This window comes from Lissotriton helveticus, chromosome 7, assembly GCF_964261635.1.
Source record: "Lissotriton helveticus chromosome 7, aLisHel1.1, whole genome shotgun sequence".
Classification (NCBI taxonomy): Eukaryota; Metazoa; Chordata; class Amphibia; order Caudata; family Salamandridae; genus Lissotriton; species Lissotriton helveticus.
Window position 1 is genome coordinate 1,951,291,149 of NC_136068.1, and position 24,242 is coordinate 1,951,315,390.

A 24,242-nucleotide genomic window follows, 5' to 3' on the forward strand; every position below is an offset into this window, starting at 1 on the left:
CCTATACTTTTTGTAAATAATGTGATTTTCAGAAATAAGCATTGAAAAGGAACAGAGACCTGGCCTGCATTGGGTGCAAGAGACCGTACATGACACATGTTCTAGGCTTCAAAGAGAGTCCATTCTTCTTCAAACGTAAGTCAAACCTTCATTTCCCATGGAAATGCCTTCAAAATCAATATTTTATGAGGTCAGAGGTTGCAACGTTGTATGTGCTTTAATCAGTATGTGGTCAATATAGCGTTATCACAGGTCTTTTGACACCCGTGAACAGTGCAAAGTAGCTCCTGTATGCTGTCCCAACCATGATGTGTGTTGATACATTTTGTAATGTGGATTGAGAGTCAGTTGAGCCTTAAAGATACACAAGCGAGCTGTGCAGATCAGCTTTTCAATGTTACTGGGCATTCAGCCTCTTAGGGCTTTGTGTGCAAAGACGGAAATTCAGTGACACATTAAAATCGATGCACATATGGAAAATAAATAAACGAACAACCTAGAGAGAATGAATTATAGGACTGCGCATTTATTATAGTGAGAGATGGAACGTTTCACGGTACTTTGTCATGCCCAGGTTGGTCTCGGGATAAAGGAATGTGTGTGGTTGGAATGGGGCAGTCATTGCATTCAGGCCACTCTGTGTTGCCCCTGAGTTTATTTGGTAGTGCCTGGCGTCCCAGTGTAGAAGCAGCTGGGTTTACCCTGTGAGGAATGCAAACCGCCTGTGGAGACTGTAAACTCTAGTGAATGACCGTTGCAGCATTTCCTTCGGGGCGTTAGCGCGGTTTGTGCAAGCTGCTACACAATCGGCACTGATTTTACGTGTTGCCTTAACCGCATTTTACTTATTCAGGTTTCTTTCTGATCTTATGTAGCATGGTTACCTGGCCAGGCCACTGTACTGCTTGTATCGCACCACCAGGAGTAGTTTATATTTACAGTAGTTATATAAAATTACATTTGACCATTAAATTAGAATTTCAATAAGTGTTAAAAGGGCCCTTTAATTATTTTTCTAGCTGTTTCCGAACTGACATTTCAATATTAAATTGAATAATGTAACTCGATGCTTGCCTATTGGAGAGCCTCCTTGCTATAGTGAAAATAGCTTTTTGTTTTTCCGCTATGTAAGGACATGTTGAACTTGAAACTTTTACGTGTCCTACTTCTAAATGCCATGCACCCTGCCTTGTGGACTATAAGGCCTACTTAGGAGTGACTTGTTAGTTTTTAAAAGTAATGTTTTTCCTTTCAAAAGGGTTCATTTAGACAGGTCGAATTTGCAGTTTAAATCTGCACAACAAGGGGGAGGAGCCAAGATGGCGATCAGCACGGACGTGTAAGCTCCCGGCTCCGTGTACCTTTGAGCCCCGCACGATGATCCTGAGCACGATTTCGGCATTGAATGGCAGCGGGGTGAAGGTGAATGCGCGCAGAGGCTGAATGCGCGGTTCCGGTGTCTCCTCCGGCCTCGCAGACTGACATTTTGGTGTAGTTCTCCGATTGCCTTGTACGACCCTGAGCCGAGCCCTGGACTGCTAAACATGGCCGGGCACTGACTCATCGGCGGCGGCCGGCAGGACCTGGGCGGAGTCGGCCCATCGGGAAGCAGCAACTCCGGAGCGGTCCTCTCTGTGGGTGCCCGGCTGTCGCATGGGGCGGCTGGAGTACGTCCTCGGCGGGGTGGCTCGGTGGCACTGATCCTGGCTGCGGAGTTCGATGGGTGAGCCTTTCGGCTTTGTTTACTGCCCTGCCCGGTTATCCTTGGCCGCTCCCGTACTTAAGCCGGTGGTTGCGATAGAAAGGAGATGGCCACTGCCACTGATTGCTTTTTGGGTCCACATTTTGTAAGCCCTTGATACTCCTGCAACAGTCTGCCCGGACCGGTCTTCTCCCCGCCCAGCCTTTGTTCTCCTGTTCAGCTGGTAACGCCCGACGGGTGCCTGTATGAGATGGGGTATTGCACCTTGTCCGCTGAAGTGATGGGTGAGGGCGAGTGTGAGGCGCTAAGTGGCTCTTCGATGTGGGGGCCCCAGCCTGTGCTGTCTGGCCGCGACGTCCTTGCCGCTCTGAATGACTTTCAGTCTGCTTGGGGAGATGGCTACCGGGCGCTTGGTGAAAGGCTTGACGATATTTCGATCACACTGGGGCAACTGCGTTCGGATGCTCCCCAGATTCGCGAGGAATTGCCCCCACCTATGTTTGAGGAGGATCCTGTGGTTTTGCCTAGATGCGGAGGGGAATGGACGATCCCGGATAGTGTGGGTGTCTGGGACGGATTGCCTACATGTCTCCATTGTTATGGAGGACGCCTTTCCCAACATTTGACGGTGGCCCCGACCGCTACAACACCGCTAATGACTCAGACTCTGGTTCAGCTACTGTTGCCTCCTGTGACTACCGCCTCTTCCCTCGCCCCTGTATCTTTGCGGTGGTATGCTTGTTTGGACTTGGAACTGGGAGTAATCGGCTACAATGGAGGAGTCTCGGTCCGTGGCTGGCGGCGTCCATTTTGTGATGGCGAGTTACGCCCTGGCCGGGCGTGGACATTTTGTCTTCCTTTGTCTGCGGAGACGGCATCTCCTTTGAGGGCATGGCACGGGGGACTTACAAAAAAGGGCCAGGGCTAAGTATGTTCCGCTAATGTTTAGTGTCTGTGGGGCTGGAGGGGAAGCGGACTGGCGATTCCCTACGACCTGCTTAATGGCGTACTACGTGATGCTTCGCCCCCATTATTCTTGTACTAAGAGACTGTAGTAGTTGATTGTTTCTTTTGGGGTGGCGATTACACTAATGGCAGGGGAGTCCGGGAGCCTGTTGGGTTTGCCCTCCTCCGGTGTTATATTAACTCTTTTTCTTTCCCCTTTTTTTTTCCCTTTTCTTACTCTAAATTTCGAATTTTGGTTTACTGGGCGACAGACACACTGCTAGGGGGGGGTAGGCCGTAGCCTCAGCATGCGTGTAGGGTGGGGGGTTGGGGGTTGGGGCTTTTTGTTTCGTTTACGTTTCTATGGGCCTTCTTTTTCTCCTTTCTTTCTTGGTTCTTTTTACTTTTTCCTTCTTCTCTTGGGTCAATATGGTGCTAGGTGTAGCGTTGCTACTTGTTTCTGTTGTTAGTCTTATTACTACCATTGGTTAGGATGTTCCACGTCCATGGGGCGGGCGATGACCGGTAGATACTGTGAATAAGTGCTCTCATCCTGATACCTATATCTTTTTATGCTGATTTTTCGATTGTCACCCTTCGTTTTGTTGATAATTTGCTGTGATCCTTGCCCGCCATGTGCTTCTGTTGGATTGAAAGCGCCCTTCATCTAAAAACCTTTTTAAAATTAACCTAATTTATCCTGAACCCAGCGGTCCCTTTTCTCATACGTCATGCTTTGGTTGCTGTTTTTCGTCTCTGTGACTGCTGGGCTGTTTTACTCCTGTTTTTTTTTGTGCTATTAACCGATTTCGAGGCCGGCCAGAATGGTTGTGGGCCCGTACCTGTATGCTTCTGACGCACAATAAAGGTTTTAAAAAAAAATATAAAAAAAATCTGCACAACAAGGCTACAGTGGTAGGCCTGGAGACATGCGTTGCGTTGCAACAGCAGTCCCCACTAGCAGCATTTAATGTACATGCACTGGGTACGTGGTACCATACACTAGTGACTTGTAGCAAAATTAAATATGCTCGTCAGGGGTATACCCATTTTATCATGTGTAAAGACTCATAAGCATCACTATACTACTCAAAGTGTGCAGAGTTCTGTAGCCCATGAGAACTGTCAAAGCAAAAATCATGGGGGTAAACCACACATAAGTCTGTAATTTCCAGCAAACCTGCACAGTGTAGTACTCAATCCTCCTTTCCCAACAAAAAACAGTGTCTCTTCACTTCATAGACGTGATACAGAAATATTACCTTTCCCAGTGCTTAGTATCTCAGGGCTTTTATGAACAAGTCCCGAAAAAATATCCAGACAAAGATAAAAAGTGGACACAAATTCTCTGCTCCCCGGGCTGCATGCAGAGTATCTGCACTAGAGAGTTTGGCATCCTTCTCCCTTTCATTATTCCTACAATTAGAAAAACCTGGTATTTTTTTTGCCTCTCTTAGTCCTCCAAGTATACTTCATCCTGTTGCTCAGCCAAACGCACCCCACCCGCTTCCAGCCTCCCAGACAAGATGAAGCAGGAGAAATCCTGTCCACCCTGAATGGTGCTTATTAATGTGGAATTGCTTGTGATGGAAGCTGCTTTAACCCCTTCACTGCGGCGGCTATTCCGCCGCAGTGCTAAGGGGGCGGGGCGGCCGCGCGGTGGGCGCATGCTGGTGATGGAACTGCTCCGTCACCAGCCGCTGTTGCGCTGTGCTCATGACGGAGCGGTTCCGTCACGACCCCGCACGCTCAATGGAACGCTCAGCGCAGACGCGGAATCCGCGCCGTGCAGGCGGGCCGTGACGGAAGCGCTCCGTCATCAGCACAGCGCGACCGCAGCTGATTACGGAGTGGTTCCGTCACCAGCAGGGGAGGGGTTAAGAAAGCTGCTGCTTTGTGCTCTGAACATTTGCACAGCAGAAACTTGCAGTGAAAGGTTCCAGGTGAACATTTATACTTCAGAGAACAGACAAGAAACCCCAGGCCTCGTTCTACATAATCACCAAAAATAGTGTTTCTTCAAGTGTGGTATTTATTTCAGCAGAATTATATCTTGGTAAAATGTCTTTAATTAGGCTTTACGTGGCACAGAGATCTTGCAATATAATGTCAAACAAAATATGCAGCCGTGTTTTTCAGTGGCAAGTAAACAATACACCGCAGCTTACTAAACCAGTGATTGAAACAACACCTGGCAAAGTTGCAACACTTGGGAACTTTGGTACACAAATGACAAAACAACCTTGCCAACAATTTCACAACTTGATCAACATAGGTTTGCCTCATCTGTTAAGCTCGGAAAGGAAATCATTTCTTACACATTCGATTGGCAAATTATTGTAGGCACAGATATTGAGTTCTTTCTTACAGTGCTAACTACCTTGACTTATCTGTAGAATGAAACCCAGGTTTTTATTGTGTCCCCCATTTCTTATCATACCATGGCAGTCCGTGTTTCCACTGCTGGACCACCATTATGCAGCTGGATGCGGGTCAGGGATTTTCCAAGTCTGAGCTGTAATTGACTTAACTGCCAGTGGCATTAGGGACATCACACTTCTAGATATCACCTTCAGGAGGTGCAGTCTCTGGAACACCATGGGCGGATAAGTACACCCCTTCGAGCATACATCCCACCCATTAATCGTGGGAGTTAGCCTGACATAGATACATTACTTCCTGGGAAGTGCTTGATAATTATCCTTTATGGACTGGGAGCAATGAAGGAATCAAATGCTGTCAACCCTATTGTAGTCCAGACCTCTTCTGCTGTGTCATAGTCCAACGCTTTCTCCCGGATAGTCATGTAGGCATGTTAATTGGGTTAGGGTGTTAGGAGCTGTAAGGGGCACTATGATCTGCTCAGCAAAGCAGACAACTTAGCCTGATGTTGCCAGTTCCACAAGGGTCTTCTCTCATGCTGTCCTTTCTCTAAGTCAACCGTTTCTTTACAAGGAGTGACGTCCTGTAACTGCCCTCTCTCAAACAACTCTCCTAGTAAAGACAGATTACAGCTGTGCAGCCAGAAAACCTGTACCTACCTACCCACCGAGTCATTCTGGCCGAAGTAAGGAATAAGGCGTGGTACCAGGGGGCTAATCACAAAGTATATTTACAGACGAGTAACTCTACAAGCTTAAATTTACACTTCCACTATGTAATACATTTACTTATTTTGGCTATTCAGCTATTTACCATGAAGGGCCTTATGAGTTTGGGGCTCCTAACGCCGCGACCGCTGTATTTCGAGTTTACCACGGGGCCGCAGTGTGGCTGTGGAGATCTTGTGGTGGTGGTAAGTACTTTTCCACATGCATCAATGCCTGTGTCAACATTTCGACTGCATATGTGTTGAATGTACACATGCATGATACATTTATTTAGTTTGTACTTTTTATTTGAATTTTAAGAAAAATACAAAACTGACAGCAATAAAGCGACCTTCACTGCCCTGATCTTGAATTATAGAAGCGTTCCCTGTACAGCATCACTTCCACAATTGTAATGATTAGTAATGGAAAGTAAAAAAAAAGATGAAACACAAGCAGATATTGAAGGCTACCACCCCAATGATATCTCCTCCTACGATCCTTCCAGAGAAGAGGGAAAATAGGCCTTTAGAGTGCCCCAAAAGTCTTTCAGCCACGATGGTGCTGGTAGCTCTTCCGCATACACTTCCAACTGTTCCCTGCAGTATGCGAGGCCCGAAGCCACTGCCTTTTGGTAGGTATGGCCTGTGTGTCCCAATGCAGGGCAGCTCTCCGCTTCCTCAGCCACAAAGCGTCTATTGGTTGGCTGTCAGTCTTTGACCAGTCCCATCAAGCATATACAGTTCAGCGTCTCCAGCCCCATAGTGGTCAGGGCCTTATACAGTTCAAGTTCAAGTTCAAGTTTGTAATTTGTGTAGTGCACTACTCACCCAGAGGGTCTCAAGGCGCTTGAGGGATGGTGGGTGCATTATTTATCGAATAGCCAGGTTTTTAGTTGCTTTCTGAAGGAGGGGTGGTTCTGAGTAAGACGGAGATGAGTGGGGAGAGAATTCCAGGTTTTGGCCGCTAAGTAGGTGAAGGATCTTCCTCCCATGGTGGATCTGTGGATGCGCGGAATTGCAGCGATGGCTTGATTGGATGATCGTAGTGGGCGGGTGGGTTTGTAGAAGGAAAGTCGTGTGTTGAGGCATTCGGGTCCTAGGTCGTAGAGGGCCTTGTGTGCGTGGGTGAGGAGACGGAACGTTATTCTTTTGTTGACGGGGAGCCAGTGGAGTTCCTAGAGGTGACTGGAAATGTGAGCTTGACGGGGGATGTCCAGTATGAGTCTGGCTGAGGCGTTTTCTATGCGTTGGAGTTTTTTCTGTAGTTTGGCAGTGGTCCCGGAGTAAAGGGTGTTTCCGTAGTCCAGTCGGCTGGTGACCAGTGCGTGGGTGACTGTCTTTCTTGTTTCGGTGGGGATCCAACGGAAGACTTTTTTGAGCATGCGAAGGATGTTGAAGCATGAAGATGAGACGGCATTGACTTGTCTGGTCATCGAGAGGGAGGAGTCTAGGATGAAACCCAGGTTACGTGCGTGATCTGTAGGTATGGGTGCTGCGCCCAGGGCCGGTGGTCCCCATGAGTTGTCCCAGAAAGAGGGGGATGATCCTAAGATGAGGACTTCCGTTTTGTCAGAGTTTAGTTTTAGACGGCTGTTCTTCATCCATTCGGCTACTTCTTTCATTCCTTCGTGTAGATTGGTTTTGGCGGTGTTTGGGTCTTTGGTGAGGGAGAGGATCAGCTGGGTGTCATCTGCGTAGGAGATGATGTTGAGGTTGTGTTGTCGCGCGATGGATGCGAGGGGACTCATGTAAACGTCGAAGAGGGTGGGACTGAGAGATGATCCTTGTGGTACGCCGCAGATGACTTCGGTGGCCTCTGATTTGAATGGTTGGAGGCGGACTCTCTGGGTTCTTCCGGCGAGGAACAAGGTGATCCAGTCCAATGCTTTTCCTTGTATTCCGACATTGCTGAGGCCTTTTATGAGGGTGTTATGACAGACTGTGTCGAAGGCGGCGGAGAGGTCAAGTAGGATGAGGGCAACTGTTTCTCCGTTGTCCAGTAGTGTTCGGATGTCGTCTGTGGCAGCGATGAGGGCGGTTTCGGTGCTGTGTTTGGCTCGGAAGCCGGACTGTGAGGGGTCGAGGGAGTTGTTGGATTCGAGGAAGGCGGCGAGCTGATTATTGACTGCTTTCTCAATGACTTTGGCAGGGAATGGGAGGAGTGAGATGGGGCGGTAGTTCTTAAGTTCAGAGGGGTCTGCTGTGGGTTTCTTCAGAAGGGCGCTGAGTTTGGCGTGTTTCCAGCTTTTCGGGAAGATAGCGGAGTTGAAGGAACAGTTGATGACATCGCGGAGATGGGGTGCGATGATGGAATCTGCTTTGTTGAAGATGTGGTGGGGACATGGGTCGGTTGGAGAGCCTGAGTGGATGGAGTTCATCAGGCGGATGGTGTCTTCCATAGTGATTGGGTTCCAGGCGCAAAGGTTGTGAGAGTGCTGTTTTGGTTCGGGTGTGGGAGGAGTGGACTGTTCTTCGGATTGGTTTTCAAAGCTGTTATGTATGTCGGTGATTTTGCTGTGGAAGAAAGAGGATAACGAGTCGCAGAGGTCTTGGGAGGGAGTAATGTCGTTGGTGCCGGCGGTGGGGTTTGTAAATTCTTTGACGATGTTGAATTGTTCCTTGCTGTTGTGGGCGTTGTTGTCGAGTCGATCCTTGAATGCTGATTTCTTGGTGGATCGGATTAATTGGTGGTGTTTGCGGATGGCGTCTCTGAAGGTGGTCAGGTTGTCAGTGGTTGGGTTTTTTCTCCAGGTTTTCTCGAGGGTGCGACATAACTTCTTGGATTTCTTAAGGTCTTCGTTGAACCAGGGGGCCTTTTTGCTACATTGTTTGGCCTGGTGGATTTTCAGGGGTGCTAATTCGTCAGCGCTGTGGGTGATCCATTGTTTGAGTTTGGTGGCCGCTTGGTTTGGGTCCGATGAAATGGCAGGAGGGTTCTGGTTAAGCGATGTGGTGAGTTGGTCGGTGGTGATTTTATTCCATTTTCTACGAGGAATAGGTTGTGGGGCGTTGTGAGTCGTGGTCTTTTTGTAGCTGAAGTGGGCGCAGCTGTGGTCCGTCCAGTGAAGAGCTGAGGTGTGGTCGAAAGAGATGTTTGCTGGAGGTGAAGATAGGGTCTAGCGTGTGTCCGGCTAAGTGGGTGGGGGTGTCAACAAGTTGTTTGAGTCCGAGATTGGCCAGGTTGTCCAGAAGGGTGGTGGTGTTGCTGTCATTTTTCTTTTCCAGGTGGAAGTTGAGGTCACCCAGTAGGATGTAGTTCTCGGAGGTGAGGGCATGTGGGCTGATGAAGTCGGTGATGTCTACGTTGAATTGTGTGCTGGTTCCTGGTGGTCTGTAGATGAGGGTGCCTCTAAGTGTGGTCCTGGGGTCGGTGTGGATCTGGAAGTGAAGGTGTTCGGCGGCCGAGAGGTTATCGTCGGAGCTGGTCGTGATGTGGATGGTATTCTTATGGACGATGGCGATGCCTCCTCCTGTTTGGACGGTGCGGTCTTTTCGGATGATCTTGTAATTGTCTGGGATGGCTATGGCTATGTCGGGTGCTGATGAGGCGTTCATCCATGTTTCAGTAAGGAAGGCGACGTCCGGTGATGTAGTGTCGAGTAGATCCCAGAGTTCGGTGGCGTGTCTGTGCACCGAGCGGGTGTTCAGCAGGATGCACTTCAGGTGGTTAATGTCGGAGCTGTGTTTGGGGGAAGTGGATTTGGTGTGGGTTCTGATGCAGGTGAACTTGCAGGAGTGGCAGGCGAATGGTCCATGGGTGTATCCTGGGGTAGCTGTACAGCATTGTGGAGAGCGACCGGGGTTAAGGGCAACGAGAGAGGCAGCGTCATACGTTATGCGGGTGGAGTGGGAAATGCGAGGACCAGGGGGTCTGGCGCTGGGCGCGGTCCAGGCGCGGACGGGCGTAGACGGGCTTACCTTTGGCGCACCTTTGGCGCGCATGGGGCGCGAACGCTGCGCGCAAATGCATCTGTCATATATGGATAGTGGAGGGGGCGGGGGCGAGGGAGGAGCAGCTGGGAGGCGGGTGCGTGGTGGATATCCGGCCAGCGGGCCACAACAACAACAGCAAAATGGCTGCAAGCCAAAAACCGAAACAGGATAGGGGTATAGACACAGTGGGCGCGATGTAAATGCCAGTGGCACCGGCACAATCAGGCACAGACGCTTTAAGCAGGCAGCAATACACAATTAAAAATAGTGTAAGAGCGCTCTATGTCAATCCAGCGCTACGATTCAAATCGCAATGGCAAATATGAAAGTTATAGCAGATATTAAACTAAACCGGCAATCAAGCGCTGCGATAATTTATAAACAACAGTCAGGCAATAGCGAGTCTTGTGGAGTAGCGCTCGATACCAGTCTGTAGGTAGAGTAGGGAGCAGCGTGGGAGCGGCCGCTTCTGATGGGAATCAGGGTGGTCACAGTCCACCGTCTCCAGCCCCATAGTGGTCAGGGCCTTATACAGTTCACCGTCTCCAGCCCCATAGTGGTCAGGGCCTTATACAGTCCACCCTCTCCAGCCCCATAGTCGTCAGGGCCTTATACAGTCCACCGTCTCCAGCACCATAGTGGTCAGGGCCTTATACAGTCCACCGTCTCCAGCTCCATAGTGGTCAGGGCCTTATACAGTCCACCGTCTCCAGCACCATAGTGGTCAGGGCCTTATACAGTCCCCCGTCTCCAGCACCAGAGTGGTCAGGGCCTTATACAGTCCACCGTCTCCAGCACCATAGTGGTCAGGGTCTTGTACAGTCCACCGTCTCCAGCCCCATAGTGGTCAAGGCCTTATACAGTCCCCCGTCTCCAGCACCAGAGTGGTCAGGGCCTTATACAGTCCACCGTCTCCAGCACCATAGTGGTCAGGGTCTTGTACAGTCCACCGTCTCCAGCCCCATAGTGGTCAAGGCCTTATACAGTTCACCGTCTCCAGCCCCATAGTGGTCAGGGCCTTATACAGTCCACCGTCTCCAGCTCCATAGTGGTCAGGGCCTTATACAGTCCACCGTCTCCAGCCCCATAGTGGTCAGGGCTTCTGTAACATGAGACCAGAAGTTCCGGACCGGAGGACACAGGGCAGATGCAGGAAATCTGCGTCCAGCACTCCACCGCAATCACATTTCGCATCTTCCCTCAAACTACATCTGCACAATTTGACAGGTGTATCGTCAATCAATTAATCAAGCATTTATAGAGCGCAGCAAATCACCCATGTGGGTCTCGGCACTGGTGTTGCTAACTGCTTAGTGGTGATCTGTTGATTCAAACAGCCAGGTCTTGAGTCCCTTCCTTAATTCCCGGAGCTCCGAGGTGATTCTGAGGCGCATGGGAAGGTCGTTCCAGGCTTTGGCTGCCAAGTGTGAGAAGAGGAGTCCTCCGCTGTTGCTTCGGCAGATTTGAGGGTTTTCTACGGGGAAGAGGGAGATGGATCATTGGTGTCTGGTTGATTGGTGGAAGATTATGAGTTTGTTGATGTATGCTGGTCCTTCGTTGGAAATTTGGTGAAGATACTTAAAATGGATGATATGTTAGATGTAAGTACACAGCAGAAAGCCCAGCCCATCGGCTCCAGTGGTTGGTCCAACATCGTACTCCACCTCTCCAGTGGCATGTCTAGGATCACCGACCTGTCTGCCTGCCCCGCATTGTATAATGTAGTTATCAAGTTCCTGCATATGTCACTAGTCAGCAAGTTCTGCAAGACATTAAACATGGGGCGCACGCATGATACATGTGGAAGAATGCCACATGCACTTTGCCGTAGTGTGACCCATATGTGGCTAGTCCTGGCAAGGGGTATATGGTACAAAAAGGACTCACCTGTATATTGCAGCAAACGGGGTCGAAATCTGCAGTGAATGGGGGACCTGGAAAAAAAGAATTTGCACCGAATGCTGATGGGAAGGACAGAAAAGGGGTGAGTATGCGCCCCAAATCCTTAGTTTTTGCTGACTTGAAGCTGGAGGTCCCACTGCTGCAGTTGGAAAGCCAACTCATAATACAGACAGTGGTGGAATACCTCAGTACCGCCCCATGGCAGCTGCTTGTCCCTGGCTGCAGCAGTTGGCTGGCCGTGTCGGTGATTTGGCCTTGGTCTTTGCTAAGCCAAACCGCCCCTCTCGTAATACTGCAGTTGGACTGCCAAGCTCGCTGTGATCGGACCGCGACCACGGGAACTCGTAAGGCATTCATGTTTCCACACCCTGAATTCAAGAGGTGGAACATAATTTATGAGTGCCAAGATTTGACTGGTATGTTCCCACTCGTAGGGGCGGAGATCTCCCTATAGTTAAGTATTGGGAAAAGTAAAAGAATTTAATTATACATTTTAGAAAATAGTAAAAAGAATTTTATGTTTAATATGATTTAAAATTCATTGTATATATTTATTCAAATTTTCGAACACAATTATAAAGGGTACATCTCTATGAACATAATTTAGAATTTTTTTTAAATTTAAATATATTAAATAAAATTGCATTTTTAAAGATTTATTAACCAAGATTTCCACCTGATGTCATATTTTTATATTTAGCCCAGCATGCAGAAGTGGAGAAGCGTGGCTCAGTGGTTAGAGGCGGCATACCCGGAAGCTGAGATCGACCGTGGACCAGGGTTCGATTCCCCGCCTCGGCGGGTCTTGGGCTCAAAAATTCCACGGACTCGACAATTCTCGCTCCGGTGCCTACTCGACTCACGGGGTCACACTCTGCGACTCTGGGCAATAGCTTGCTTAATCTCCACTACGGCCCCTCGCGGCGGGATGCCTGGCTTTCACCTTGTGGATACCCTGCCGGGGTATCTCACAGGGGAATACCAGGACGGGTTCCCTAAGCAAGCGCCTTGATACCTTCGGGTGATACGTGCGCTATTTTTTTTGTAAAACAATTTTTATTGCAGATTCCAAGTTAAGCAGTACAGTTAGTATACAAGTACGTATATGCGGGATCCCAATGTCTCACACTCCTGCTACCAATTATTCACACAGCCTTATTACCCGCATCCCTGAGGCCGGGTGGCAATTGTCTCACATAGTGTAACGTAACCGCCATTACTCGATGGCGTATCCAGTGATCTACCGCCGTCTGCTTTTAATTTTTTTTTCCCCCCCCACACCCCCCCATCCAGCCTCCGGCCAGGGTGATCTGCGTAATACAATGTCGATGGGATGCCGCACTCCCCCCCCCTCCCAACACCCCCCCCACCCCTCTGGTGTTCTATGGCGTCCCGTGCCCGGTTTGCAGTATGCCAAAGTGTGTTGGTGACCTGCGGAGTCCGTAGGTGGTCAATGAGTGTGTGTGTCCGTGGTAGGCGCTGGGATTGGCACCGTTACCTCAGGTACCCCCGGGTCTTCTGCGTCCCCCTCCTCTTCACTCTCCACTGTACTATCCCTGAGTGCCTGGACTAGTATTTCCCATGCTAGTGCCGCTTCCTGAGCCTTCCCGTCAGGTCTCCGTCGTGCCAGCTGATACCTGATCGTGCTCTCTGCTGCCGCCCATTTCTGAAACTCAGCTAGCCATTTCCGGTGTGTCGGCGCTACCTTAGATTTCCATCCCCTGGTGAGTTCCCTCTTCGCAAGGAGTAGACCCATGTCTATGAATTTGCTTGTCAGGGTAGTCTTACTTGTGTGTGGAAACCAGTGTAAGAGTGTAGTTGCGCCATCGTAATGTAGTTCCCTGTCCGTGACCTCGTTCAGGGTGTCACCCACTTCTCTCCAGAAGTCCTGCAAGTGCGGGCAGTCCCTCAGCATGTGTAGCAAGTCCGCCTCTACCTGCGCGCATCTAGGACACGCTGCGTCAACTGCTCCAAAGTATCGTGCTATTTTATTCGGGGTAAGGTAGGCTCTGTGTAGGATATAGAGCTGTATTAATTGGAATCGGGCGTTTCTAGTGCTCTTCCTGGGCCTCCGAACCAATTGGGCCCATGTCGTATCCGGGATCTCTCGCTGCAGGTCAGTCTCCCATTGGGCCTTTAGGCGCGCTAGGGGCAGCAAGGTGCTCGTAAGGATGCTGGAGTGCAGGCACGTGACAGCCTTGACCGTTCCTGCGGCCATCATCACGTACTGACACGGAGGCGACGTCGCAGGCTCAAGTAGTCCCTCACCCCAGTGCGCCTGAATCACTCGAACCACAGCTGCGTGCAGTAGGTAGTCCCCTCTCGGGAGGTCGTATTGTTCCCGTAAGGACTGGTACGGCGAGAGCACTCCGTCAGTGTAGAGGTCCCCCACCACCTGCAGGCCAGCCTCCTCCCAACCTTGGAGATTCGACCAGTCGCCGCCATGCGGTAACGCAGTAAGCATACCCAACGGGATTTCGGGTGCGTACGGGTGTCCGGGACCAGCACGCTTTTGCACGCGGTTCCAGCATAGCCTCAGTGTTCGTTCCTCCTGAGACAGATCCCTGAGTGCTAGCCTCTGCTGCAGGGTGATATATGCCAGCACATGGCGGGGGGTGCCAATGTCCCTCTCCTGCTCTGGGCCCCGGTATACCCTAGCCACTTCTTGTGTGAGGAATTGCAGCTGGGCAGCCAAGTAATAAAGCTCGAAGTCAGGGACTGCGAGTCCGCCCTCGTTCTTCGGGCGGATCAGGGTCGCCAAAGCTATTCTCCGTCTACCAGTTCCCCACAGAAAGGACACCACTTGAGACTTCAGTCGTCGAAATACGGCACTCGGTACCCACACAGGCAGGGTCCGGAAGAAGTACAATAATCGCGGCAGTGCGATCATTTTAAGCAGGGACACTCGGCCTGTCATGGACAAAGGGAGGGTGGCCCAAAAGGTCATGTTACCCTGCAACGTTCGGATACAACGGTTTATGTTGCCTTCTAGCAGGTCTGCGGGATCGTGGTAAATATATACCCCCAGGTAGGGCAAACAGGACGGTTCCCAGCGGAGTTCGGGACGGGTCATGGGGCACCTCTCCGCCCTCCGGAGGGGAAAAAGGCAGGTCTTCGCCCAATTCACTTTCAGTCCCGAAACATCTCCGAAACGTGCCAGTAGGGTTTCCGCTCCCTCCACCGCCTCCTCAGCATTATCCAAGAACAGCAGGAGGTCGTCCGCATATAACGATATGTGGTGGTGAATCCCGCCTACCTCCAGCCCTTGGTAGGCGTCACCCTTCCTAGCCAGTGCTGCCAATGGCTCGATCGCAAGGGCAAATAGCAAGGGAGAGAGTGCACACCCTTGTCTAGTACCCCTATGCACTGCATACCTACCCGATATCAACGCTCCCACTCGCACCCTAGCGCCCGCCGATGCATACAGTACCTCCGTCCATCGCACATAGTCATCCCCGATGCCAAAACCCCGCAGCACCCTGGATAAGTAACTCCAACCTAGGCTGTCGAAGGCCTTCTCTATATCAATCGCCATCACCATAGGGGCTCTGGCGGACGGCGGAGGGTCCGCTACCAGCCTCAGCAACCTGCGAATGTTATGTGACGTATTTCTAGTGGGTATAAAGCCCGACTGATCCCTGTGGATCAAGTATTGCATATGGGCCACCAGCCTAGTGGCCAGGATAGTGCTCAAGATTTTATAATCTGTCGTGAGCATCGATAATGGTCTATACGATGCCGGGTCAGAGCTGTTCCTACGCGGTTTAAGTAAGGGAATCATGAGCGCCTCACGCATTGAACAGGGCAGCTCCCCCTTCTCCTTCGCTTCATTGTATAGTATTTGGAGTCGTGGGGCAAGTATATCTATGTATTTACTGTAAAATTCGACGGGCAGCCCGTCTACCCCCGGTGTTTTCCTGCGCGCCATTCTCTTTACGGCCCCCCTAACTTCCGCTACGTCAATCGGGCCCCCGAGGGCCTCTGCTTGGTCCTGCTCTAGGCATGGCAATTGTATCTCGGACAACAAGGCCTCCAACCTCTCGGTTTGATCCTCTGGACCTCCCCTATATAGCCGCTCGTAATACGCTTGAAAGCATTGCAGTATGTCCGGCTGGGTGTTATACGTATCACCTTCCGTGTCGGTCAGGGATAGTATTGAGGCAGCCCCCCTACCGGGGTTCGCTAACCAGGCCAAGAGCGTCCCCGTCTTATCTCCCTCAGCAAGTGCCTTGGTTAAGTATGTCTTGTGATCAAAACAGCGTAGGCGCTCCACTTCCACCGCCACTGCTTCCCGCGCTGAACACACCCTATCCTGCAAGTCGGGACGATTGGGTCGGCGTATCTCCACCTCCCTCAGGGCCTGCTCGGCCTTGGTCACGTCGTCTACGATCGTTCGCCGCACGCCCGCGAACTTCCCTATACAGTGCCCCCTCACCACTACCTTGAACGCGTCCCATTCCATAGCCCTTGAAGAGGCAGTACCCTCATTTTCGGCGAAGTATTGGGATATTCTATCTTCCAATGCTCCGCTGAACGGCGGGTCGTCCAATGTGTCCGGGTGAAGCCGCCAGGTTGGGATTGGCGAAATTTCGTTCATCCAGGCTAATGTAAGAAGTAAGGGGTTGTGGTCCGAGATCGTGCGTGCCAGGTACTCAGTTCGGGCAACCATTGGCACCACCGACTGGGAGCACAGGAAAGCGTCTATGCGGACGTGGAGGTCATGCATGCCCGAGTAGAAGGAATAATCCCTGTCAGTTGGGTGTTGGATGCGCCAGGCATCCGTCAGGTCCCACATCCCCTGCCATTGTGATCTGTGTTTTGCTAGTCTGTGAACCGGAGATGCGTGTAGAGGTGGGTGCGACCTATCGAGAATTGCGTCTTCCACTGAGTTGAAATCCCCCCCCAGCAGCACCGGTCCCGTCAAATAAGAAGCTAATTGTTTGGTCAGTCTAGTGAAGTATGATGCCTGTTCTACATTTGGCGCATAAACGCTGCAAAGTGCCAACTGACGACCCCTGAGCAAACCCTCAACAGCCACATACCTCCCCTCTGGGTCCACAGTGTGCCTAGCGACCTGGAAGGGAACCCCCGCCCGGATCCAAATCAATGTTCCCCTGGCAAATGCTGAGTATGTGGTATGGAACAGGTGACCCCTCCACCTCCTCTGTAGTGCGGCGCCCTCCTTTTTAGTTAAATGGGTTTCCTGTAGGAAGGCAATGTGAATTCCTCTGCGGACAAGGTAGGCGTGTACCTTATGCCTTCTTGCCATGGAATTTAGTCCCCGCACGTTCCAGGACACACATTTCAACGAACCCGTATTAGCCATCACCCCAATAAGTGCAAATTAAGTCAATAACCATATGCTTCCGGACACCAGACACCTTCCCACCACCTCCCCCCCCCAACATCCCCCCCAACTCCCCATCCCCAATTGTACCTCGAGTCTCCCCAACTTCTCCAGGTCCCCCCTCCCCCAGAACAGGACCCAACTGCAAAGTAGTGGCTCCCATCCAAACTAGCGAGCAAACGTGCTCACGTAACCTTTAGTCCGTAGTATTCTCCACGGAGGCCTTATGGGCCCTGTGGCGCGTGGGTTGGCTACTAAACCTTTCAAGCCTTGTCCCCATGCCCCCCCGCCCCACAATACACAATGCGACTCATAAAAGAAAAGTCTCACAGTAGTCCGTTCCTGTGTTCATGGAGGCGCCGCCTTCAGGTTCTTATCTCTCAGGTACCGCGGGCAGCTGTTAGGCCTCAAGGATTTCCCCCGAAGTCTGAGGGGTGACCTTCGGGCCCCTAGCCCCATCCAGCCCCGAGAAGTCAGTGTCTGAGCCCGTGGCCAGGGCCTCCGACGCTGATTCCCTTGCCGATTGGACCGGCGCCGATCCCGACACCTCTTTAACTGCTTGGAGCGCCGCTCTCCGTTCCTCATCTGTTTGCGATGTGGACGGCTTCTTGGATCCCCGGTTGCGCCCTCGGAGCCTTCTCGATCGCCTGATCGCATGGGTCTGGCGCTCCTCCTCGGCTCTGAATCGAGCTCCATCCGTGCCCGCCTTGTAGGTGTCCCACCAGGTCCATGCGTCCGCTGGAGTTTCAAAGAACAGTGCCTTGTCGTCCACTATCACTCGCAGCCTGGCTGGGAACAGCAGGGAGTATTGCAATCCCTCGGTACGCAGCTCTTTTTTGATAGGGAGGAAGGAAGCTCTCTGCTTCTGGGTGTCGAACGTGTAGTCCGGGAATAGTGTGACTTTACTATTGTCCACCTGAAAAGGGCCCGCATCCCTGGCCCGCTGGAGGAGCCAGTCTCTGTCCTTATAGTGGAGCAATTTGATGATCACCGGGCGCGGTGGAAGACCCAGGCGCGGGGGTCGGGAAGGCACGCGGTGCGCCCGCTCCAGGGTGAAGAAGGGAGATAGACCCTCCGGGGCAACCACAGTCTGTAGCCAGCCGGTCAGGTAGCCCACCATGTCCGTACCCTCGATTTTTTCCGGCAGGCCCACCAGGCGTACGTTATTCCGCCGACTGCGGTTTTCAGCTTCCTCTGCCCTCTTCTCTAGGGCCTGTATCCGCACCAATGCGTCCGTGAGCTGTCTCGCCATTGATTTTTGGGCTGGCACGACATCCTGCAGGGCAGCTTCAGTGGCCTTGACTCTGTCCTGCAGCTTCGCGTGATCTGCTCGTAAGTGTCCAAGCCCCGTCGCCACTTGGCCAATATCGTGTTGCAGCGCCTCCTTCGTGGCAGCAATGGCGTCTAGAATCCGGTCCTACATCAGTTGGAGCTCCGTGGGGGGTTGCGGGGAGTCGTCAGGTGTTTCCGCGGCCGGGCTCCCTTCCCCCCTGGGACCTTTAGGCTTTCCCATCCTGCACCTCTGAGCAATCCCGGATCCCCTGGATTGAACCGGTGGCGACGGTGTCTCTCACTATAGGCAGCGCGGCCGCCTGAGGGTGGTCCTGCCGCCAACCGCCGTCCGGTGGTGAGTCGAGTCTTTGGGGTAGTGCTGTGGGGATCGAGAGCGGCACCAGTGGCCTGTTAGGGCTCCGCAGCGTCTCCGGTAACCGGGCGTCAGGGGTCCGCTCCGGGGTCCGCCAGGCCGGCCCCGCCGCCACTCCTCCTGATCAGTACTCTCTCAAGCCCACCTCAACGTGCAGCAGTGGGGAGTGTAGGGCGCGCAATTCCACAGCGGGCGCACTTCACCTCTTGATCCTGGTTCTTCACCCCCGTGTCCCACGGGTCCAGAGGGACGGTACTGTGGCCAGACTCAATGCGCCTCTGGGCCCCCTGCAGTGATGACGCCCCAACACGTGTCCGGCCAGGGCCAGCCGGTCACCCAACCGGAACGCAGGTCTCGACACCAGGCCACCGAGTAAAACGTCCGGGCGGGGCTGGGCCTCCCCAGGGCAATCTCCACTCCCGGTACCTCCGTGGGGATCTCCCAGTGCGAGGCCACACAAGCGCTTCGCTGGGATTCAGGGCCCGGTAGCACTCACAAGGGATCGCAGGCCGCAAAGCCGGGGTCCAGAGTTAGCCTCTCGCGGCTGTGGGCGGAGCTCCGCCAGCGCGCCGCTCCCGCTCGGATCCCGCACTGACCTCAGGGTCCGCCGGCGCTCCGGGTATCCTCAGCCGCTCTCCTGCGGTTCAGCGCTGCATGGCTCCCCTCTCAGTGGCAGCAGGTCGTTAGGGGCAGGTTCGTCGCTAGACGTCGGCGGCCGCCAGGCAGGACACCGCCATCTTGTTCCCGGTCTTCGCGGATGCTCCGCGTCCTCCAGTGCCCTTTGCGTTTATTTCTGCGGCGCGTGTCCCCAACCGGGACGGACCTAGAAGTTGGCTCCGGGATCCACCCGATTTCCACGGGGATCCCGGGTCTAAGGCAGGATTAGTGACGGATGATGGGCAAAGGGTCGGGAGCCTCGCTAGGCTGCGACCGTCCTCATCGGCTGCTAGCCACGCCCCCGTGATACGTGCGCTATATAAGTCGCAATACATACATACATACATACATACATGCTCACCTGAGCATGGCGGGAGGCTCTGGCTCGGGATGCCTGATGCCAGAACAATTTGTGTGGATGAGAGCAAAATCTGGTATGGAAGTTTACATCGCCGCCTTCACCCCCGGCTGCTCTGCCATTACCTTGTGTATCCATTACGCTCTCAGGCTCTTTCTACCTAGTGACCTGTAATTCATCTATGACAAAAGTGTATCTGCTTTACCTTTGGATGCAATTTCACAACCATATCATGCCCTAAATTAGACTTTCGAATACTGGCAGGGCCAACCCAGACTTTTATCTTTAATCCAAATATCATTATATCTGGTAATATTAACACCTATTATTTACAGCATGGACTCTCTCTCAAAAAGTACAACCTTTCCCTCCATCCTCTTACACAGCTCAAGACATCCAAACCTCCCATCAGTTTTGCAAAAGACAACTAAATAACTAGGAGACATTTCCGTATCCCTTAATGGTGTCAATAATGAAGACACTGCATCTGGTAGATTCTACTTTAAGGAGACTGTTAGTTCTTTCTACGACAGTGATTATGACCTAGCAGTCGTGTTGCAGATGTGTATCAGAGGGATGGGGTTTCAATGTCAGAGCCTACTGAAAGTCTTTCGATGGAAACTACAGTTCCCCTACCGCTGAATGAGGCCGGGGAACGACAAGTTTGGCGGGGAAGTGAAGTAGCGATTTATGGCAGATAACTTGTTCCAACAAACTCTAAAAAAGCCACTTACATTTTGACACAGGTGATTATGGCCCTGCCGAAATCTTTTGTTATGGTTGTATAATTTTTTATTAGGTATATCATTGCTTCTAAGAATTTTGATAACAACACTAAGAACATAATGGGTTTATATAATCTGTTATATGTATTAACGGTATTGTCTTCAATATCTCATTTTTAAAAAGAAAGCATTTTTTAAATATGTTAATTTTTCACTCGGCTCATACAATGACTATACCATACCTCAGGTTTGAATAGTCGGAAATCCAATTCAGCCTCTAATCCTTCCAAGTACAATTAATTTAGGGGCTACTTACAACATTTAATGCATCTAAGAGTGCAATATTGCATGTTATGTAGAAGATGCTGTCATTGTTCAACAAAGTTTTGAAAATAATGTAAATTATGTTAGAATAAAAGTGTATTTCTCATTAAACTCCGACATTAATCTTTATGACCAAGATAGCTAATTCCACTTAGGTAGTTGATTCAACTACTTCGGGTCTGTAGAATTTGAGATATCAAGTTCACTAGAATCTACGATCAAATTGTGTGACACTGAGAGATGCTGCTCTGGTAAAGGAAACTTTGCTCATTTGAATACCCCATGATTAGAATCTAATGATTCAATCAACAAGTTTTCTGAGTTACTTTAAGTAATTTTAACGCTCCTACTAACTACGCTAACATATGACCTTCATTTGTAATTTTGCCCAGAAGAACATCATAGGGAACACAGACAATTTTTGGTTTCTACTGTATGTTTAAATGATGGTTCTCTGTAGGAGCGCAATTACTGTACCAAAAATGTCCTTTTCTTTTTCCCACCCATGCAGTCTTCCAGCCAACATACTTACTGTAAGACATTACATTAGCTGCATGAAAGAGCAGATCCGTCACTGTAGTTCCACTGAGACATTCTCTGTCTTGTGCGCATAATGGTGAAAAAACTAATAATGTGACTCTCTCTTTACTTTAATAGGTGATCGAAGTGTGAGCTGCAAATCAACACCTGAAATTATGTTAAATTCTGTGAAACACTAACACTGCTGGCTCTTTAAAAGGATGAAAAAAAAGACCACATCAATTCTCTGTGACTCTATTAAAAATAATTCAACATCTTACATATCGGACACACAAAGAAAATCTGGAGAGAATCGTTAAATCATGAGTCATAGAGTATTAGTGATGATGAAACATAATGAGGGACATTTCATGAATGGATACAAATACAAGACAAGTGAATTGAATTGAATTTAAAGTGACAGGCAAAAAAATATCAATGCATGGTCTGCTCTTGCACAGGAAAAACAGTATTATGTGTGAAAATATAAAAGGTAGTAAAAATGTATCATGGTCTCAACAAAAACATATTGCTGAGAAATTTTGTCAGTGCTCTATATGAGGGACTAGCTTTAGTATAAGACAAAGTCTTGTAATGCAACAGAGAAAAAAGACTGGAAAAAATGTTGTAAATGTACAGAATGTGATAAATACTTTAAAGAAATGGGAAAAGTAGCTAAGCGCCAGAGAGCATACACTGGCGAGAAACCTTATCATTGCTCAGAATGTGAGAAAAGTTTCAAACGGAAGCAAAGTCTAACTAACCACCACAGAACCCATACAGGTGAAAAACCGTATCAGTGCTCTGAATGTGGGAATAGCTTTGCTGTGAAAGGAAGCCTTGTCTTACACCAGAGGATACACACAGGTGAGAAACCTTTTCAATGCCCAGAATGTGGGAAAAGGTGCAGTGCTAAAAATAATCTTACTTTACACCAGAGGATACACACAGGCGAGAAACCTTATCAATGCTCAGAATGTGTGAGTAGCTTCACTGGGAAAGGGAACCTTTCTAAACACCAGAGAATACACACAGGAGAGAAACCGTATCAGTGCCCTCAATGTGGGAAAAAATTCAGTAAGAAATCATATTTTATTGATCACAAGACATCACATACCGGTGAGAAACCTTATCATTGCACAGAATGTGAAAAGAAGTTTAGCCACAAAGAAAGTCTTATAAGACACCAAAGACGACATACAGATGAGAAACCTTATCAATGCAGTGAATGTGGGGCAGGATTCATAAATTCGGGAGCCAGATCTATCCACTACAGAACCCATACGGGTGTGAAACCGTACCAATGCAGTGAATGCGGGAAAAGATTCAGTAACAGTTCACAACTTTCCTTGCACCAGAGAGTGCACACAGGGGAGAAGCCTTATCATTGCAGTGAATGTGACAAAAGGTTCACTGATAAAGGAAGTCTTACTATGCACCAGAGAATACACACAGGTGAGAAACCTTACCAATGCTCAGAATGTGGAAATAGCTTCAATCAAAAAGGAGCTCTTCGTCGTCACACGAAGAGACATACCGGCGAGAAACCTTATCAGTGTATCAAATGTGGGAAAAAGTTCCGTGAGAAGGGAGCTCTTACTCTTCACCTGAGAACACATACGGGCGAGGCACCTTATCAGTGCAACAAATGTGGGAAAAGGTTTAGCCAGAAAGGCAGTTGTAAGATACACCAGAGAGTACATACAGGCGAGAAACCTTATCAGTGCAGTGAGTGTGGTAAAAGTTTCAGATGTAAAGCAAATTGTACTATACACCAGAGAACACATACGGGAGAGAAACCTTATAAATGTACAGAATGTGACAAATGCTTTAGAGTAAGAGTACATTTTACAATGCACCAGAGGACACACACTGGCAGTAAACCATATCAGTGCTCAGATTGTGGAAAAAGGTTCAGTCAGAAAGGAAATTTTACTAGACATAGCAGAACCCATACATGCTCGTAACCCTACCTATACACAGAATATACAAAATGTGACAAATGCTTTACTGTAAGTGTGTGAAAAGACATACCATTCTTCATAGAGCACACAAGTGAGACACTTTATCAATGCTCAGAATACAGCACAAAGATCAGTCAAAAAGGAATATATGCTCTTCAAAATAAAGCACAGAGAAGAGCAACGCGCTGAATGTGGGGCTGGCTTCAGTGAGAAAAGAAGTGACACTAAACACCAGCGAACACTTACATACATGAATCCTTAATGACACGCTGAATATGGAACTGACTTCAGGAAAATGCTAACTTTTACCATCCCCTGCAGAACTCCTATGGGTAAGAAAACAAATCAATGCAGTGAATTTTGAAAAAGATTCATTAAGAAATTAAATATTGATATGACCAGAGTGCAGTGAGATGAGAAACCTTTTCAATGCAGTCAGAATGGGAAGAGGGTAAGGGAGACTAGACATGTTGCTCATCACCAGAGGACATGTGAACAGCCTCTTCTCAAGAGTGAGCTGAGTACAGTCATGAGATGGAATTGGCTGTAGAAGAGTTTTACTAAATATTTGCAAGGACACATCACTGTTATGCCACATCCATAAGAAGGTTCTGGCTAAAATCCTAGGCCCTATATGTGATTCCGTTGTTGACGGGATTTAGTTATATGCCTGCTAAGAATCATCTAAGGTAAATACTGAAGGTGACAGCTTTGGTAGTTGAGTAGTCAAAGATAGAAAAGTCGCAAGACAATCGACTTGAGGAGTGATTTAATTCTCAGCGGGAAGGATACTCTGTCGCAATGGCGGCGTTATACCCTTACCTCCAAGAATGTGGTCTGCAAAGCTAATTTAGATTTGTGCAGACATTTAGTTTAATCACGTTGTAGACTACTCCATCTTCGTTGTGTTTAAGCCCTCGGATGGTCCTGTAGTGTAAGAAATGTTGCTTTCGATGGGCAGAACTAGAGGCCTGGGCAGTGAAAGCAGCCAAATGCTCCCCTCCCCATGGGAGAGAACTCCCATGGGGATTAAGCATTTTATTTTTAATTTTCAAAAATGCAGGGCTCCATCATGTTAACGGAGCTCTGCACCAAACAGAGTTCCTGCCAGTGCTTTCAAAATGTCCCTA

General features: G+C 49.8%; 1 protein-coding gene across 1 annotated transcript in view; it reads left to right on the forward strand.

Moving 5' to 3' along the window:
- Positions 1 to 24,025, forward strand: part of LOC144770972 (uncharacterized) — a 161,543-nt gene extending 137,518 nt beyond the window's left edge. Inside the window, exon 5 of the mRNA XM_078655837.1 lies at positions 21,880 to 24,025. Coding sequence (XP_078511963.1) covers positions 21,880 to 23,115 — 1,236 coding nt within the window. The 3' untranslated portion in view covers positions 23,116 to 24,025. The remainder of the gene's footprint in view (positions 1 to 21,879) is intronic.
- The last annotated feature ends 217 nt before the right edge of the window (positions 24,026 to 24,242 follow it).